Below are 18,344 nucleotides of genomic sequence, written 5' to 3'. Positions count from 1 at the left end.
GAGGTGCTGCGCGTGCCGTGTTCTGTGCGTCCTCCTTATGGTGCAGCCTGTTGGATCCTTAGACTGCTTCTCTCTCAATCCCAGTCCCTTGCTGGCCTCTGGTACGTTGGGAACCTGAGCTAAAGGTCCTGGGATTTGTATTGGTTTTAGGGAATTCCATGATGGGAGCCTCAGGAGCTGACCCTGACCTGCTGTCTTACGTCCTGTGTTCTGCCTGAGTGCAGTTGTGCTGTTACCCAGGCACGTTCTGCTGTCTTGTGGACACTGGCGAGTGCTTGTGGTGCGGCCAGTGTGTTCCAAATCCCTGAGAAGTGAACTTAGGGGTCTAAGCTACCTTTTGTTTTTCTTGCAGCTGAGCTGAAGGAGCAGTTACAATCCGAAGTGGAGAAAAATGTCCAGATGATGGAGGTACGTATGTTGTTTGATTAGAAAATGGAATTTTCTATACATACTGCTTTTCCTTTCTCAACACACCCACAAAAAGCCCCTCACTTTGGTTCAAACAAGAGCCAGTCAAACCTGGCAGAAAGTGAATTGCATTTGTATGTGTGTTAGAAGTCCTTTCCTGTGTGTTCTGTGTTGTGTGTTAGCCCCCAGCTGTGTCCTCACAGGCTTGCCTGAGGTGGGGGCAGCGAAGTCAGTGCATGGGTTGTGGGGGGAGGGAACCAGTGTTGGGTAGGTTCTCAGGTGTTGCAGCAGTGTTTTCTAGGCTCCTCCTGAGTTGACCTTCTGCCTGCTCTCTCAGGCTATGGTGAAGGGCAGATGTCCGTCTGTGGTTTGGGATCAAACTCTAGCCTCTTCCCCATCCCTGGACAACAGGGGATTATTTCTTGGGGCACTTGGGAGAGAGCCCAGCCCTTGGGCAGAGGTGGGCAACATCTTTGAGACCTTTGACCCCTTGAAAGTCACTGAGGTTAGCATTGTTCACTACCTCTGATTCTGCCATAGTCCTTCTCTGTTCTGTGACTGCTGGCCTTATGTGTGCTCTGTTTGTGTCCTTCTAGAAGCTGAGGGAGTGGCTGAGCGGCCATTAGAGCCCATGTCCAGTCGGGGGGATGAGGGCCCATTCTTGCGATTGATGGGGTGATTTCAGTTCCTTCACCATGGATGTTCAACTATTGACCACAGTTCCTTTTTCTTTTAACCTAGACCCTGAAGCAAGACTGGGAATCTGAAAGAGCTTTATGCCTAGAAAATCTACGTAAAGAATTGTCTGCAAAGCATCAGTCAGAAATGGAGGAGTTACAAAACCAGTTTCAGAAAGAATTGGCAGAGCAGAAAGCTGAGTTGGAGAAGATTTTTGAAGCCAAAGATCAGGCTGAATGTGAGCTTCCAATGAGAATGATGAGTTGGATGGGGGACTAAGTGTTCCTCTGCAGCATCAAACACCCTGTCATCCCACGTGTTTGAATGTGTGGTCCTCCCCTTGCTGGTTTTTTTTTTTTTTTTTTTTTTTTTTTTAAAGATTTATTTACTTATTTGACAGGCAGAGTTACAGAGAAGCAGAGGAAGAGAGAGAGAGGTCTTCCATCTGCTGGGGTTCACTCCCCAGATGGCCGCATGGCTGGAGCTGTGCCAATCCAAAGCTAGGAGCTAGGAGCTTCCTTTGGGTCTCCCACGTAGGTGCAGGGCGCAAGCACCTGGGCCATCTTCTACTGCTTCCCAGGTCATAGCAGAGAGCAGGGTCACAAGTGGAGCAGCCGGGTCTTGAACCGGCACCCATATGGGATGTTGGTACTGCAGGTGGCGGATTTACCCACTATGCCACAGTGCCGGCTCCCCTCCCCTTGGTTTCTAAAATTTTTAACTTATTTTATTTGAGAAGCAGAGAGATAGAGCAAGAGAAACCTGCCATCTGCTGGTTCATTCTCCAAATGCCTGGGAGCCAGGAACTCAGTGAATCTCCCACTACTTGAACAATCTTCAGCCTCCCTGGGTGCGCGTTAGCAGGAAGCTGGAGTCAGAACCAGAGCCTGGACTCCAACCCCGGCACTCTGATACAAGATGTGGGCATCCCAAGTACTGTCTTAGCTGTTGGGCTGAAAGAAAGTCTGCCTTTACGTCTTAGATCACTGAGCGCCCCTGACCTTCTGGGTGACAAGGCTGACCCTTCCTGACCTTTGTCCACTGATGTCTTTTGTGTGTCCATTTACTACTGCATTATGACCGAGACAGTGGTGATTGTCCACTTTTGATTCTCTATACCATGCCTGAACATGTGTGGCTCTTCCTCCTCCCCAGGGAGAGCAAGGCATTTGCTGAAAACAAGCTCTGGAGGGAGCCTGCTGGCCACTCCCCCAGCAGGACGTGCTCTAGAGGTGCTGAGGTCGTGGGCATCCAGGCTGGAGCCTCCAGTCGGGCTGTGCTCTGAGTACCAGTGGTCATCTTTACTCAGTGTGATGTGCTGGCCAGGGTTACTGCTGAGGAGGAGGAGTTGTCTTGTCATCCACCAAGTGAGAGTTGTGCTGCCTTCCAGTTACCCTGAGGAACCTGGAGGCGCAGCATCAGGAAGCAGTCGAGAAGCTGCGTGCAGACCTGCAGTCTGAACACTGCCAGTATCTAGAAGACTTGGAGCTGAAATTCAAGGAAAAGGAAAAAGAAAAACAGCTAGAGGTAGGCCAAAGCTTTTTTATTCTTCATTATTTGGAATATTAAGGACGTTTTAAAAGATTCTGGGATTGGACCATTTTTCATTCTATTATTTGCTAAAAGTAAAGACTAAGACTACTTTTAGTATTCTTAGTGTTTGATAAAGTGGAAGGACATAGCATCAGTGAGGTTGACTTAATAATTATGTTCATTCTCATACTCTGATAGTGCATATTCGTGACCAGTATCCCTGAGACATTTGGAAGAATTCTACACACTAGGTGTGAAAGGCCACGTGCTCTGGCCATAAGTAAACCGTGTTTGCTGCATGCATGCTCAAGATGCTCTTCTGGTGACACCACACGTCAGCACGTAGGAGATGTCACCAGGCGTTGTCTGCAAACCTGAAGTGCTTTTATTACCAGGCCCAGGACTGAAGCTGTGTCCTGAGATTTGGTCAAGAAACCGGACGCTGGAATTAGTAGCTTTGTATGTGAAGATCTAGAAACCAGACAGGGCGGTCAGATTCCAGGGGTCTTCAGGAGACCTGTCCTGTCCACGCCCCTGCCCATCTCCAGCTTTGGGGCTCTGCCATATGCACCCTTCTCTCTCCCCCATTTCTTCCTCAGTGACAGTAAAGAGGACTGGGAGCACCTTGTGGCCCAGGGCCCGTGAGGAAAGGCTGAAGGCAGGTTCCACGAGAATAGAGCAGCCTCAGGCTCGTGCTGCCCTTGCTGCAGCCACAGCTCAGATGGGTTGCATCCTCCAGTGGCTCTTTGGGTTGCCATGGGACTGTGGCCCACAAAGAGGTGGGAGGCAGTGCATACTGTTCTTGAGCACAGTCCTCCTGCTCTTTTTTTTTTTTTTTTTTTTTTTGACAGGCAGGATGGACAGTGAGAGAGAGACAGAGAGAAAGGTCTTCCTTTTGCTGTTGGTTCACCCTCCAATGGCCTCCGCGGCCAGTGCACTGTGGCCGGCGCACCGCGCTGATCTGATGGCAGGAGCCAGGTACTTATCCTGGTCTCCCATGGGGTGCAGGGCCCAAGTACTTGGGCCATCCTCCACTGCACTCCCAGGCCACAGCAGAGAGCTGGCCTGGAAGAGGGGCAACTGGGACAGAATCCGGCACCCCGACCGGGACTAGAACCCGGTGTGCCGGCGCCGCAAGGTGGAGGATTAGCCTAGTGAGCTGCGGCGCCGGCCCCTCCCGCTCTTGATCCCTGTGGGAGCTTCCCTGTTGACTGCTGGAAGCATGTATCTTTGCTCAGTGGGAGATCTGATCTATGCAGGGATCCAGGCCCTGGACCTGAGTAGAAGAGAACATGCAAATTACTCAAAATCATGTATTTTCTTCATTTTTGGTATTTTGACAAATTCCTATGTTGCCAGACTGTAGGGCAGTGGTCCCCGTGGTTCCTGGTGGGGGCTGCTCTGCAGCATGATCTGGAGACGCAGGGCAGCATGTTCAGATACACAGGGTCACATGACCAGCTGGCCCGGGATCCACGCTGGCCTTGGTCCAGGTGCCAGCTTGTGCACTGAGCGTTCTGGTTATGGTGGTGAGCATCTGAGAATTAGTCCCATGGCAGGGGCCCAGGTCATCAGATTGTGCTGTGCTGGTCTGTGGGTTCATGGTGTGATGTAGAATACATGTGTTGAGGTGTAAAAGGCGACTTGCTTCCTCAATGTAGAAGCACAAGACCCCCTCCTGGTTGTGAGTGTGGGTCCTCTGGGCTGAAGCTGCTGCCTCAACCTCATACGTAGTGAGGACTGTCTCTAGAATGAACTTCGGTCCGTCTGTGTGACCCTGCACCACCACGCTGGCTGCAGGCAGATCCAGTCCCTCAGTGAACTTGGGTCCATCTGTGTGACCCTGCACCACGCTGGCTGCAGGCAGATCCAGTCCCTCAGTTGTGTGGCTGTGGTTGTGGGCCTGCATGTGGCAGCCTTAGTGCTCTGCCAAAGTTGTGCTGGGAACAAAGCAACCAGTGCCTAAATGAGTAGTTGGTCGATGCTGCCTCTGCCCCTGGCCTGTCTCATGGCGAGCCCTTCTGGCTGCTGCCGCTGCTGGGTGTAGGTTGAGGCGTAAGCGTTTACTCCACACGTGCTGATCTCCTGCCTGGAGATGCTGGGCCCTGAGGTGGTTGCAGGTATTGAGAATGACGGCACAGAGGCCCCATGGGCTGCCCTGTGCTTGACCTTGTTTGATCTCACACTGACACTTCTCTTTTTCACAGTTAGAGGCTCTTCAGGCATCATATGAAGACCTGAAGGCTCAGTCACAAGAGGAAATCAGGCGTCTGTGCTCCGAGCTTGATTGCATGAGAGCCGACAGACAGGAGCTGACTGGTGAGTTTCACATGGAAAATCCGGATCCTTAGAAGCCAAAGCTGTGTATTTTTAATTGTTGAAACCCCAAACTAGAATTTAACCACGTAACAACCACGTAACTCACATGTTTCATATCGTAAAGATGGATACATGTAGCTTTGAGATGGAGATGTGTGTTGTGAGAGGACCTGTCTCACCCTTCGTGAGTCGGCTGACTGATGACTACCTAATTATGTTCTTAACAGTTGAGATCCACATTGATACGGGTTACTTTCAAGGGTGAGATGAGAATTTGCCAGAGGTGCTTAACTTGAACCTGAAGAGTATGATTGGGTGCTGTGCTGTGCCCTGCCACAAGGGTCCTGTGAGCTCCCCTTGTGGTGGGGGTTGTCAGGCTCCTCTGGTCCTGTGGAGCTTGGCACCCAGGTCTGCAGGTCCCAGGAACTGCAGCCACTTTTGCTGAGGGCAGCTCTGCCTCGGGACCCCCACCCCCACTATGGCCGGGCTCCTCTGCCACCTCCTTTCACATCAGAGAGTTCTCTGCTCAGTGTCAGGACATGGCTGCTCCGGGGAAGCCTTCAGACCGACAAGTGCTTCCTGGTGTTCGTCAACACACAACGCCTATAAAACTAGCAAGTCTACTCTGCAGCTGTGATGTAAAGCAAAGGGCCAGGGGCAGCACCAGCGGGAACTACCCTCTGTCTCGGGGCAAGTGTGGCCTGGGCGCCACCTCCAGCCCTGAGTGCTGCCTGTTGTTGGGTGTGGCAAAGCTTGTTGGTTTGTCTTTCCCTTGAAGGTGTCTCTCACCAGAGGTTATAGAAGAGAGAAACTGATGGGGCCGCGGGCAAAGCTGCTTGCACACGTGCTGTGCCTTCAGCACATTCCATGCAGGTGTTCATCCTGCGTCTCCATACCTGCACAGGGAACTTTGATTTGAAATTGCTGGCACAGTGATGAGTTGAAGTCCACATTGTCATGAACTGCTGTAGGCCAGTTGCCGCTTTCTGTGGACCACAGTTGTGCTGGTGAGAGGTGCTCTCTTCTGCTGTGTGACAGCCTGAAACAGCATATGTTTATTGTCTTGTAGCCTGACGTAGTGCCTGGGATTGTCCTCTGACAAAATCCAGGTGTTGGTGCCTGTGTGCTGACCTCAGGCCACTTCCAGACTCATTCAGCTTATAACAGAATTGAGTTCCTTGGAAATGTAGGACTAAAGTCCTATTCCTTACCAGCTGTTGGCTGGGGCTGCTCAATTCTTTGGGGCTGTTCCTCTCCCTGCCACCTCAAGTCTCTCTTAACTCCCCATGGCTCTACCAGGGGTGGAAAAACAGGGTGGAAACAGCACCCTGTTTTTTTTTGTTTGTTTTTGTTTTTGTTTTTTAAAGATTTTATTTATTTGAGAGGCAGAGTTAAGAGACAGAAAGGTCTTCCATCCACTGGTTCACTCCCCAAAATGGCTGCATTGGCTGGAGCTGAGCCCATCTGAAGCCACAAGCCAGGAACTGCTTCCAGGTCTCCCACATGGGTGCAGGGGCCCAAGAACTTGGGCCATCCTCTACTGCCTTCCCAGGCCGTAGCAGAGAGCTGGATGGGAAGTGGGGCAGCCGGGACTCGAACCGGCGCCCATATGGGATGCTAGCACTGCAGGCAGCAGCTTTACCCGCTATGCCCGAGTGTCTCATTTTAAGATGACTGTGTTTGCTTCCAGCAGAGTTCCCTGAGCAGCTCTTGGTGCACGCAGCCCATGTGGAGGAACTGGAACACCTGAAGCAAGGCTTTGCACAGGAGCAGCAGCGGCAGAAAACCGAGTATGAGTCTGAAATGGAGCAACTGAGGATTTATTTTGAGAAGAAATTAAGGGATGCTGAAAAAACTTATCAAGAAGATCTTACCTTGTTACAGCAACGGCTGCAGGAAGTGAAGGAAGATTTTCCTCTGGAATCTGTGGAAATCAGGTATATGGAGCATTTTTCATCTTTCATATATTTCTAAGATATAAGAACCGTTGCTGGCTTCAGACCTAGTTTTGATTGTGATTACATGCCACTGTGGAGACCAATTTTAAAACACATTCTGTGGTCAGGACTCAAAAAAGCATGATGACTAACACTATACTCACGTGTTTTTGTGGAGTCAGTGGTGTGTGGCCAGCTGTGCGGGTGCCTGGTGGATGGCCTGTCGTCCAGGCCAAGTCCCTGTGCTGTGGTGTAGCCTGAACGCCCACCCCAGCTGTGTCCCGGCCTTGACATGGAGGCAGTAGGAAGGGGCCTCTGCTCTGTGTTGCTAGTCCCCAGGGAGTGTGGAGTGCAGGTAGGAAAGGGACATGTATAATGCTCTTTTTTTTTTTTTTTAAGATTGATATATTTAAAATGCAGAACAACACGGAGGGAGGAGGAGGGAGATCTTCTTTCTGCTGGCTCATTCCCCAGATGGCCACAAAACTTAGGTGTAGGCCAGGCAGAAGCCAGGAGCCAGGAACTCCATCCATGTCTCCTATGTGAGTAACAGGGTCCCCAGTACTTTGGCCATCTTCTGCTGCCTTCCCAGGCACGTTAGCAGGAAGGTGAGCTGGAAATTGAACAGCTGGAATTTAAGCTGGTTCTCATGGGATGCTCGGCTGGTGAGGGGCAGCTTAATCTGCTGACCTGTGTATGTAATGTTTTTTTTTAAGACATGTTTTCTCTCTTAGTTCATCCTGTGTGTTTTTCGAAGAGATGTCTGAAGACGAAAGAAAAGATCACCTGGATCAACTTTACCTTCAACCTGGACATGATATGGTAATGGGCCAGTGTTTTTCTTTAGTCACTGAGAAAAACCTGAGTTTCCTCCTTTAATTAGAATTTTGTATCTCATATCATAAAATCTGAGTTTCGGCCGGCGCCGCGGCTCACTAGGCTAATCCTCCACCTGCGGCACCGGCACCCCGGGTTCTAGTCCTGGTCCGGGCGCCAGATTCTGTCCTGGTTGCTCCTCTTCCAGGCCAGCTCTCTGCTGTGGCCCAGGAAGGCAGTGGAGGATGGCCCAGATCCTTGGGCCCTGCACCCGCATGGGAAACCAGGAGAAGCACCTGGCTGCTGGCTTCGGATCAGCGCCGTGCGCCGGCCGCAGCGCAGCAGCGCAGCAGCCATTGGAGGGTGAACCAACGGCAAAGGAAGACCTTTCTCTCTGTCTCTCTCTCACTGTCCACTCTGCCTGTCAAAAAAATAAAAATAAAAAAAAAAATAAAAATCTGAGTTTCTACCCTTTCTCTGATACCTCCTGACATAGCAGGTAGAGGAGGGCCTGCTCCTGTTGGTCAGGGTGCCCCATGATGTCATGTGTCCTGCACTTGTTTCTGCTGATGTGTTTTCTACAAGGACCCCACACGGAAGAGAAGCTTTGCTGAAGTCCATGCTTCTGTCCCAGGCACCCTCCTCTTGCCCTGTGTCCTCCCAGCCTCTATGTTGTTGAACTCCACTCTGACAGTTTGAAGAGAGTGAAATTGTGGATTATTTTTTTCTGCTTCACACACTGAGTATTTTTTCATCGTATTTGTGTTTTTTCTTTTCTAAAATATCTTTACTTGAGAAGCAGTGCACTGTGATATGGGATGCTGGTGTTGTAAGTTGTGATTTTTTTTTTTACTTTTTTTTTAATTTAAAATTTTTTTAAAGATTTATTTTATTATTTATTTGAAAGTCAGAGCTTCAGAGAGAGAGAGAGAGACAGACAGACAGACAGACAGGTCTGCCATCTGCTGGTTCACTCCCCAGTTGGATGCAATGGCCGTAGCTGTGCGGATCTGAAGCTAGGAGCCAGGAGCTTCTTCCAGGTCTCCCAGGCAGGTTCAGGGGCCCAAGGACTTGGGCCATCTTCTACTGCTTTCCCAGGCCATGGCAGGAAGCTGGATCGGAAGCAGAGAGCTGGGACTCGAACTGGTGCCATATGGGATGCTGGCACTGTAGGTGGCGGATTTACCCGTTACGCCACAGTGCCATCCCCTGTAATTTTTTTTTTTTTTTAAAGATTTACTTATTTATTTGAAAGTCAGAGTTATACAGAGAGAGAAGGAGAGGCAGAAAGAGAGAAAGAGATCTTCTATCTGCTGGTTCACACCCTAATTGTCTTCAATGGCCAGAGCTGCGCCAATCAGGAGCCAGGAGCTTCTTTCAGGTCTCCCACGTTGGTGCAGGGGCTCAAGGACTTGGGCCATCTTCTACTGCTTTCCCAGGCCATAGCAGAGAGCTGGATCGGAGGTGCAGCTGCCGGGACTCGAACCCGCGTCCATATGGGATGCTGTCACTGCAGGTGGTGGCTTTACCTGTTATGCCACAACACTGGCCCCAGCAGTCTGTGACTTAACCTGCCATGCCACAGTGCTGGCCTTGTGTTTCTTCTTTATTTTTTTTATTTTAATTTTTGGAAAGGATTTTATTTATTTGAGAGGTAGAGTTGCAGACAGAAAAGTCTTTGTTCTGTTGGCTCACTCTCGAAATGGCCGCAATGGCCAGAGCTGGGCTAGTCTGAAGCCAAGAGCCAGGAACTTCCTTCGGGTCTCCTACGTGGGTGCAGGGGCCCAAGCACTTGGGCCATCTCCTCCTGCTTTCCCAGAGAAAGTGCAGAGAACTGGATTGGAAGAGGAGCAGCTGGGATACAAACTGGCACCCATTTGAGAGGCTGGTGCCACAGGTGAAGGCTTAGCCTACTATGCCATAGTGCCGGCTCCAGCTGTGTTTCTTCTTGAATTGCTTCTATGCTATCAGTTTCTGTCTATTTCACCTCTGTGGAAAGTTCCCTATAAAACTGAATTGGATGATGGGATGTTCCGGATGTGTGTGGCCAGTGCAGTGGCTATTCGCATCAGCACACATGGCTGTTGAGCCCCTGACACAGTGCAGGTGGCTCACCTTCTCACACAGGCCCTTTGCCTCCTGTGGCTGCTCCAGGGCTGCCTTGACAAAGGACTTAGACGGGGTAACACACTGGCTTCAGGAGCGGACACGAGATTGCTCAGAATCTGGAGGCTGGGTCCTGAGGTGTCAGGGCCCGCAGGGCCCTCCGTGTGTGCCTGTGCTCTTATTTCCTTTTCTCATAACACACAGCTTGGGGCAGGACCCACCCTAGTAACCTCAGTTTACCTTGTTTACATTGTTAAAGACACTGTACCAAAATGCAGTCACATTCTGAGGTCCTTGGGCTTAGGGCTTCAGTTCGTACATTTGAGAGGCACAGTCAGCCTGTGGCAGGTGATCTGCAGCCCCTGTGGGCCGCACCACTTTGCCATGTCTCTGGAACACTGAGTTCTACTTTCTCCCTTGTACTTATGGCTGCCCTTCCACCATGCACATTTGGGGGTTCCTCACGTGTCATCTTTGGGTTTTCTTAGTGCTCAGCCTCCTTGTCAATGTGTGGTCTGTTTTAATGGTACTGCCTTCTGCACTGTTCTGTCTTGTGCTCTGGGTGTCCTGGGATCACCCTGCAGTTTCACTCCCAGGGTGCTGTCCTCTCCTGCCAGCCCTGCGCCCGCTGCTTGAGGAGCAAGTGTCTGGTCTCCTCCCTGGCTTGCTCGCAGCTTTTCCCCGAGCTGACTTGGAGGGGGTGACTGAGCAGCCCAGGCTGGGCCCTCACCAGAGACCTGGCTTCACCCTTGCTTGCCGAGAGTGGTTCTTTCCAATGCTCTTACCCCGTGCTGTTGCAGAGCTGCCCTGCCCTCCTCGACCCTCCCTCCAGTGCCACCTGTGCCCTTCTCATGCTGTGGAGCTGAGCCGTGGCCATATGTGCCCACTTTCCGTCCTGAGGTTAGAGTGAGTCTTGGGTCTCAGGCTCCTTCCTCGCTGGCCTTCATGTCCGTCCTGAGGTTAGAGTGAGTCTTGGGTCTCAGGCTCCTTCCTCGCTGGCCTTCATGTCCGTCCTGAGGTTAGAGTGAGTCTTGGGTCTCAGGCTCCTCCTCTGCTGGCCTTCATGTACTTGGAGCAGCTTTTCCTGCCTTGTCCCGGGCCACTGTGGCAGCCATGCTTGAGCTCCAGTGTGAAAACAGCCGTAGTCTCCAGTGTCTGCCTCTTACCAGACGTCTCCTCTGGCTCTGTGTTCTGGCTGGGAGGTTCTCTCTCTTCCCTGTGAATTCTTCAGCTGTGTTCCTCGCCCCAGCCATTTTCGGTTCCTGGAGGCTTGCTTTGCTGTCTTCCTTCCTCATGTCCCATGCTGATGGGGACACAATATGATCGTTCCGCTGTTGGCTGTCTGGGTCTGTGTGTCTGGTGTTGTAGGTGGGTTGGTGAGTATGGCTGTGTGCTTTCACATTGCGTGTGAAGCTCCATTTTTCTCTGGGGGTATCACAGCTGTCCCCACCTGCTGCCTGCAGGTGCTGGCCTCCTTCCCAGGGCTAGTGGTTTTCTCCGGAGACGGCTCTTCTAGTCTTCTGCTGGGAGCTGCTGCAGACTGCTGGCACCCGAGGATAGATGGTCAGGAGGGTGCGTGGCTCCCCACTGCTGCTGCTGTACCCAGTGTCTCCTGGTCTGTGCTGGCACTGAGTGTGGTGTCCACCTCCCAGTTTTCTCCCTGGAGCCCAACTTGCTTCACTCCTGGTCTCCCTCAGCATCTGGAGCCTGCTCCTTCCCTTTGTGAGCCTGGAGGTTTCGGTGGCCTCTACTTCCTGTCTTCCTGAAACTGGCTGCCATTGGTTTATTGGCAGCCTCTTTTTTCTGTTTCTTATCCTCTTTGGTTTACCAGTTAAATCTCTTTTTTTCTGTAATTTTAACTGTATTTCAGGAAGGTGAGTAGATCGCAGTGATGCATTGTGTGTGGTTTAATCAGAAATTTGCCTGTGTGTATTAAAAATTTCAACAGACCCAGGTGTCCTTCCTGGCTGGATGCCATGTGGGCTTGGGCACTTGTCTGGTGGGTGCCAGCCTCTCTTTGGAGTTATGTGTCTGATGATTGCAAAGAATGAGTGTCTTCACCTGCCTCTGCACCATTGTTTCTTTGTGGTAACCGCGTGCCGTGCGTTTGCCCCTTCTACAATGTGGTGTTTGCCTTTTCTCTCTGGTCTGTGTGGCTCTCAGGTCTGGGTCATTTTCAGATTTTGCTTGTTGGACCTGACCTCAATTTTTTTTGTAAGATTTATTTATTTGAAAGAGTTATAGAGGGAGGGAGGGAGCTCTTCCATTTGTTGGGCTTACTCCCCAGAGGGCTGCAATAGCCAGGACTGGGCCAGGCTGAAGCCAGGAGCTCCCACGTGGCTGCAGGGGCCCAAACACTTGGGGCCATCTTCCACTGCTTTCCCAGGCCATTAGCAGGGAGCTGGATCAGAAGTTGAGCAGCTGGGATATGAGCCGGTGCCCATATGGTATGCCTGTGTGGTAGGTGGTGGCTTAGCCCACTACACCACAATGCCAGCCCCGTGACCTCATTTTCTTATGGGTGGGGCCTGCGATCTGGTGCTGCCTCACCACTGCTCCGCTTGCCTTTGGCTCTGTTTGCTTATTATTACATTGCGTGCTATTTTACGTGTCAAGCATTCTTGTGACCATGTCAGACCTTTAATCTCGATGTGAAGGACAGTGTTGGGCCAAATGGGAGCCTGTGTGAAGGCTGTTGGGACTCGTGCTGGGGCTTCATGGGTCTGTTTAAAGAGCAGCAGGAAGAGTCCATCACTCATCATTCATTCATTCTGCAATGTACACCCAGGGTCCTACTCCTGAGGCTGAGACCCTGCTTTGTGGGGAGATGGGTCATGTCCTGGTCACTGCAGGCAAGCCAGTGTCAGGCTCTGAAGTGGAAACTCAGAGGGAGAAAGATGCTGCAGGGGAGGGAGGAAGGGCCACAGAGGCTTGAAACAGCAGGGGAGAACCTAAAGGCCATCGGTGTCAGTGCTGGGGCTCCCACAGTGGTCCTGGGTCCTGTGGGCTGAGGCACTTGGCCTGTGGGAGGCTGTCAGGAAGGCACTGGGTGGGGGCAGACTCTGAGAAGTAGACAAAATTGCAGGATCCCATGCACAGGAGGTTTGGAGGACATGGCAGAGCTATCTGCCCAGCAGGCTCCCACTAGAGGGATGGGTGCTATGACGGAGCTGGTCACCTCCCCTGTGTGCTGTCTTGGCCTGAGGGAGCCAACCACCTGAGTGCTGTGTGTGTGTATGACAAGGACACACCTGTTAGTGAGTAGCAGGTCATAGGTGCTTGGAGTTTAGGAGAAAGCCCCAGACCTGAGATGTGAGGTGGGCTGCACCAGGCCCTGGGAGGGAGGGACAGTGACCCTGAGAGTGGAAGAGGAGGTGCTGAAGCCAAGGCCAAGGTGTGGACAGCACAGGCCATGGGTGTGGACACCAGCCAGGGAGTGCCTTGGGTATTACAGACACAGGAGGAAGCTTCTGCCACGGGACACAAGGAGGAGCATGTGGCCTTTGCTGCGTGGGATCAGGGAGGCTGTCACAGAGCAGCACCCTGACCTCAGCACCACGTGCACTCTGTGGTCCAGTGTGGACGTGAGGGTGGAGGACCAGGAGATGGTAGACACAGTGAATGTGGTGTTCTCGGAGTTCAGCAGAACGTGCCTTCTGGGCAGTGATGGGCTCTTTGACATGTTCTGTGTCCTTATTCTACAGGACAACCTGACACGGTTACACGTGAGGTTGGAAGAAAGCTGCAGGCGCGAATCAGCGACGTTGAGTTCTCCCCTGCACCTGCAGCGGGAGGAGGACACTGAGGAACTGGAGCAGGAGGAGCAGTGTCACGAGCTTGAGCTGCTCAGAGCAGCGCCTGCCAAGGAGGACAGCCAAGGTGAGTGTCGTAGCTCTGGCCAGCTCCCCTCAGTGCTGTGACTTCATCTGCTGGGCCAGTGCTGGCAGCTGAGTACATGTGCATCCTGTCTGTGGTGGGGCAGGAGCCCTTGTGTTGGGGCAGGTATGAGTTGACAGGCATTGCCTGGCAAGTGGGGACCCTCGAGGGAGGACATGTGTCATGTGGGCCGGTGGGAGACTCTTCTAGGATCCTGCTGTGCTCCTGGCAGGCCCAGGTGGCCAGATCAGGCCCCGCCTGATGGTCACAGCTAGTCAGACTGATGCTGAGACCATCTCTGGGGCCCTGGGGTAGTCATGGGCAGTGAGATAGACAGGACAGACCTCCCAGGTGTACAGTGTGGACCTAGAAGTGGATGGGCCGCCGTGGGTGGCCGTGTGCTGCCTGGAGGCATGCTCTTCTCCTCAAGTACGGCCCTGCAGTGGGAAAGCTGGGTATCCTGTGGTGCAGGGGAGGAGATGAGGTTGAGGTTCCTACCTTGAGAGAGTCGGGGGGACCAGACCCCCACTCGGGTGCTGTGGTGTGAGAAGCCTGTCTTTTGCCGAGAGCTTACTTGGAGCTGGATGGGGTGGACTGAGAGAAGCACGGCCCCTCCCAGGAGCGAGGGTCCTCCACACAACACCTGCCCATCATTGCCTTTGTCCTTCCTCACCAGGGACGTCCCATGGTAACGCAGGACATATCTTTGTCTTTGGGCACTGCTGGTGCTCAGACACCCCTCCTTGTGACTCAGCTCATTGTCCTCTTCTGCAGGGGAAGACATGGGCCTGGGGGCGCAGGGGCTTGGATGCACTGGTTCCTAGAACCAGCATGGGGAACTGGGACCAGAACCTCCACAGGGATCTGATCTGAGGGCCTTGAAGAACAGGCGTCTGCTTCCATCCAAGAAAATACCCAAGGCTCACCCTGGCATGTGACCTGACAGGAGAGCCTTGGTGGCCAGGTGGTTGCTGTGCAGACCTAAGGGTATCCTGTGACTCAGGACTGGCTCAGGACTCAGGACTCCAGAGGGAGCCATGCCCGCCTCCCTCATGGAGTTCACAGGGAACTTTAAGTTCAAGGTGTCTTGTTATCTGAATCCGTTTAGAGGTCACATGTGGGCCTTGCATGTGACCGTCCTCCCTGTTTCCTTGCCCCCTGCAGGACACGCTAGGGTCTGTCTCCAGACTATGCATGATGTGGCTCTGCAGGTTGACATGGATGTGGCCACCAGAGTCCTGGGTTTGGAAACCGAGAACAAGGTTAAACTTAGTCTTCTTCAAACTGAGCTCAAGGAAGAAATTGAACTTTTGAAAATAGAAAACCGGAACTTACACGAGAAGCTGCAGCACGAAGTCCGCCTGAAGGAGGACTTGGAGAAAGTAAGTAGTGGTCTCCTGTCCCAGAGACCCCACTCTCGAGGCCCAGGGACAGCTCAAGACCACTCATGTCTCCCCTCAGCAAGTCGCCTCCTGTCCCAGAAACCCCACTCTCGAGGCCCAGGGACAGCTCAAGACCACACATGTCACATTTGTAAGGTTTCAGTCCACACAGATTCCTGAAAGTGATGACTGGAGAGAGCTTTGTCGATCAGCACAGGAGTCCATCCTAGCCAGTGCAGAGTGAGTGAGTGAGTGAGTTTCTTTCTTTCTTTCTTTCTTTCTTTCTTTCTTTCTTTCTTTCTTTCTTTCTTTCTTTCTTTCTTCTCTTTCTTCTCTTTCTTCTCTTTCTTCTCTTTCTTCTCTTTCTTCTCTTTCTTCTCTTTCTTCTCTTTCTTCTCTTTCTTCTCTTTCTTCTCTTTCTTCTCTTTCTTCTCTTTCTTTTATTTATTTATTTATTTATTTATTTATATTTTTTGACAGGCAGAGTGGACAGTGAGAGAGAGAGACAGAGAGAAAGGTCTTCCTTTGCCGTTGGTTCACCCTCCAATGGCCGCCGTGGCCGGTGCACCGCGCTGATCCAATGGCAGGAGCCAGGTGCTTCTCCTGGTCTCCCATGGGGTGCAGGGCCCAAGGACTTGGGCCATCCTCCACTGCACTCCCGGGCCACAGCAGAGAGCTGGTGCCAGTGCAGAGTTCTTTCTCAGCAGCTGCCCCGTGTCCTCCGAGGGCCCAGGAAGGGCATAAGACAGCGAGTTGTAGCACTTAGCTCCCTGTGACGTTGTTCATCCCATGTCTTACGCTGCCCTCTGAGTTCTCCAGGCTCTTGTTGGTGACAGCTGTGCAGCATGGAAAATGCAGTCTCCTTTGCCAGCCGTTTGCAGGTGTGATAAAGATACTCTTTAGCCTGCAGGCATTGATAGAAGGATCAGACACACGTGTCCACACAGCTGTTACTGGGCTTCATTTTGCAGCAAGTGCAATTTAAGATTTTATCAAGGTTGGGATAATAGAAATAAAGTGAGCTTCTTTCCATAATGTGTATTTTGACTGAACTGTATTCCCTGATTGTCGTGTGTGACTGTTCTCATTCCTTGTTCTTCCCTGTGAATGTCTTTTTGGGTTTTCATTCTGTCAAAACAGTTTCACAGGGAGCAGTTACTACTGCAACTGTAATCACCATGTTATTTTTTTAAACGGAGGCTTTGGTGAGGATTTTGAGCAAGATATACAGGCAAGATTAGAGCTTCTGGAATGTGTGGCCAGCCGTGAAGGTTGGTAGCAGTGAACTCACTGGCAATATGCAATGATCAGGGCATGGCCTTTTCAGGCACTGTTATTATTATTTTTAATATATTGATTTTTTAAAAGGCAGAGCAAGAGAGAGAGAGAGATTGAGAATACTCTTTCATCCCTGGACTGTTCCCAAGATGGCTGCAATGACTGGGGCTGGGCCAGGCAGAAGCCTTGAGTCTGGAACTCCATCCAAGGTCTCCCATGTGGATGGCAGGTGCTCAAGTACTTGTGCCATCATCTGCTGCTTTCTTAGGCACATTAGCCGAGAGCTGGATTGGAAGTGGAGTTGCTGAGATTCAAACCTGCAGTCTGATATGGGATGCTGGTGTGGCAAACAGTGGCTTAACCCACTGTGCCACACCGCAGGCCCTCAGGCACTGTTGACTGAGACAGACGTTTCCTGTGTGACTGCGACGCTCAAGAGTGTGTTTTCCCCAGGCCACTGTTTTATTCTTTTGCTGGGACAAGGATGTGCCTGGCTCTCTCTTTAATTTTGTTAATTTTGCCTTAAATATTTTGAAGGTTTTACTTTGTATGTTTATGATTGTAGTTCCCAAAAACTTTACCCTTTCTGAAATACCTTTTTTTCTCTCCTGTGATACTTTGTCCTGAAATCTGCTCTCGTGAATCTGGTGGTTCTAGCCTTAATGGGCATTTTGTTGAGTGATGCACCTTTTAAATGCAGTTTTCATTTTTAAGTGGACAGCATGTAGTTAAGGTATTATTAAACCCATCCTGACAAATCTCTCCCTTTTAATTGGAACACTGAGTCTGTTAATAGTTTTTTCTTTGCTTTTTTTTTTAAATTTTTTTTTACCATTTATTTACTTATTTGAAAGGCAGAGATACAGAGAGAGAGAGAGAGAATGTAGGTGTTCCTAGCAATATCTTAACTGCTGCACCAAACACCTCCCCCTGTTGTTAGTTTTTTTTATGTGCCATATGTTTTGAGAAGTTTGTTTTTACTGTTGTTTTCTGTTTTTGGGGAAAGGGATTCCTCTGTTCCTTTTTTCTTCCCTTTTGGATTATTTGAATTTTTCTTAAAGATTTATTTATTTGTTTGAAAGTCACAGTTACACAGAGAGAGAAAGAGAGAGAGAGAGAGGGAGGGAGGGAGGGAGGGAGAGGTAGAGAGGTCTTCCCTCTGCTGGTTCAGTCCCCAAATGGCTGCAATGGCCCGAGCTGGGCTGATCTGATGCCAGGAGCCAGGAGCCAGGAGCTTCTTCCGGATCTCCCATGCAGGTGCAGTGGCACAAGGATTTGGATCATCTTCTCCTGCTTTCCCAGGCCGTAACAGAGAGCTGGATTAGAAGTGCTGGCGCCCATATGGGATGCTGGCACTGCAGGCAGCAGCTTTACCCACTACACCACAGTGCCAGCCCCTGAATTTTTCTACAATTGATTTTAATGTATCCGTTAAGTTATGAAGGATCTTCAAAATGTTCATGAAAAATATGTTTATGCAAAAACTACATGGATTTAAATTTTTTTGCACCAAAATAAATTTACCTTTTAACTCCCATTTTCCACACGCATTTTGAAGTATTGTATACTTTCAGGTAAACCCTAAGATCTTGTGGTTGTGGGAGATGCATGCTCACTTTTCTGCACTTTGTTTTCACAGCTGTTATCCACCCATGCTGTGACCGCCATAGTTTGATCAGTGTTGTAAGAGCAACTTGGACCTGTCATGGGTGTTTGAAGGAAGTCAAGAGCATAGACTTGCCCTTGCCATTCCTGTTGCCCTTGGCTTTTTTAAGAGATTTATTTACTTATTTAAAAGGCAGAGTTCAGAGAGAGAAGGGTGAGGGAAAAACAGAGAGAGAGAAAAAGAGATATCTTCTCCAAGTGGACATAATGGCAGGAGCTAGGCTGACCCAAAGCTTCTTTTGGGTCTCTCATAGCAGTGCAGGGCCCAGGGACTTGAGCCATCTTCTGGTGCCTTTCCCAGCCACATTAGCTGGTTACCAGATAGGAATTGGAGCAGCCAGGATTT

The 18,344-nt window shown here is 50.9% G+C and overlaps 1 protein-coding gene across 4 annotated transcripts in view; it reads left to right on the top strand.

The window, feature by feature from the left end:
- Nucleotides 1-18,344, top strand: part of PCNT (pericentrin) — a 161,576-nt gene that overhangs the window by 34,331 nt on the left and 108,901 nt on the right. For 2 of the 4 annotated variants that reach the window (XM_008267246.4, XM_070071719.1), the window contains exons 6-13: nt 353-408; nt 1,150-1,324; nt 2,477-2,613; nt 4,827-4,938; nt 6,632-6,875; nt 7,610-7,697; nt 13,502-13,676; nt 14,838-15,055. In XM_008267246.4, the coding sequence (XP_008265468.2) occupies nt 353-408; nt 1,150-1,324; nt 2,477-2,613; nt 4,827-4,938; nt 6,632-6,875; nt 7,610-7,697; nt 13,502-13,676; nt 14,838-15,055 (1,205 nt within the window). Of the gene's footprint in view, nt 1-352; nt 409-1,149; nt 1,325-2,476; nt 2,614-4,826; nt 4,939-6,628; nt 6,876-7,609; nt 7,698-13,501; nt 13,677-14,837; nt 15,056-18,344 lie in introns of all 4 variants that reach the window. The other 2 variants (XM_008267245.4, XM_070071720.1) reach the window with 1 other exon arrangement.

Source organism: Oryctolagus cuniculus, chromosome 4 (genome assembly GCF_964237555.1).
Source record: "Oryctolagus cuniculus chromosome 4, mOryCun1.1, whole genome shotgun sequence".
In the NCBI taxonomy this organism is placed as follows: Eukaryota; Metazoa; Chordata; class Mammalia; order Lagomorpha; family Leporidae; genus Oryctolagus; species Oryctolagus cuniculus.
This window is presented reverse-complemented; position numbering and strand designations above follow the sequence as displayed.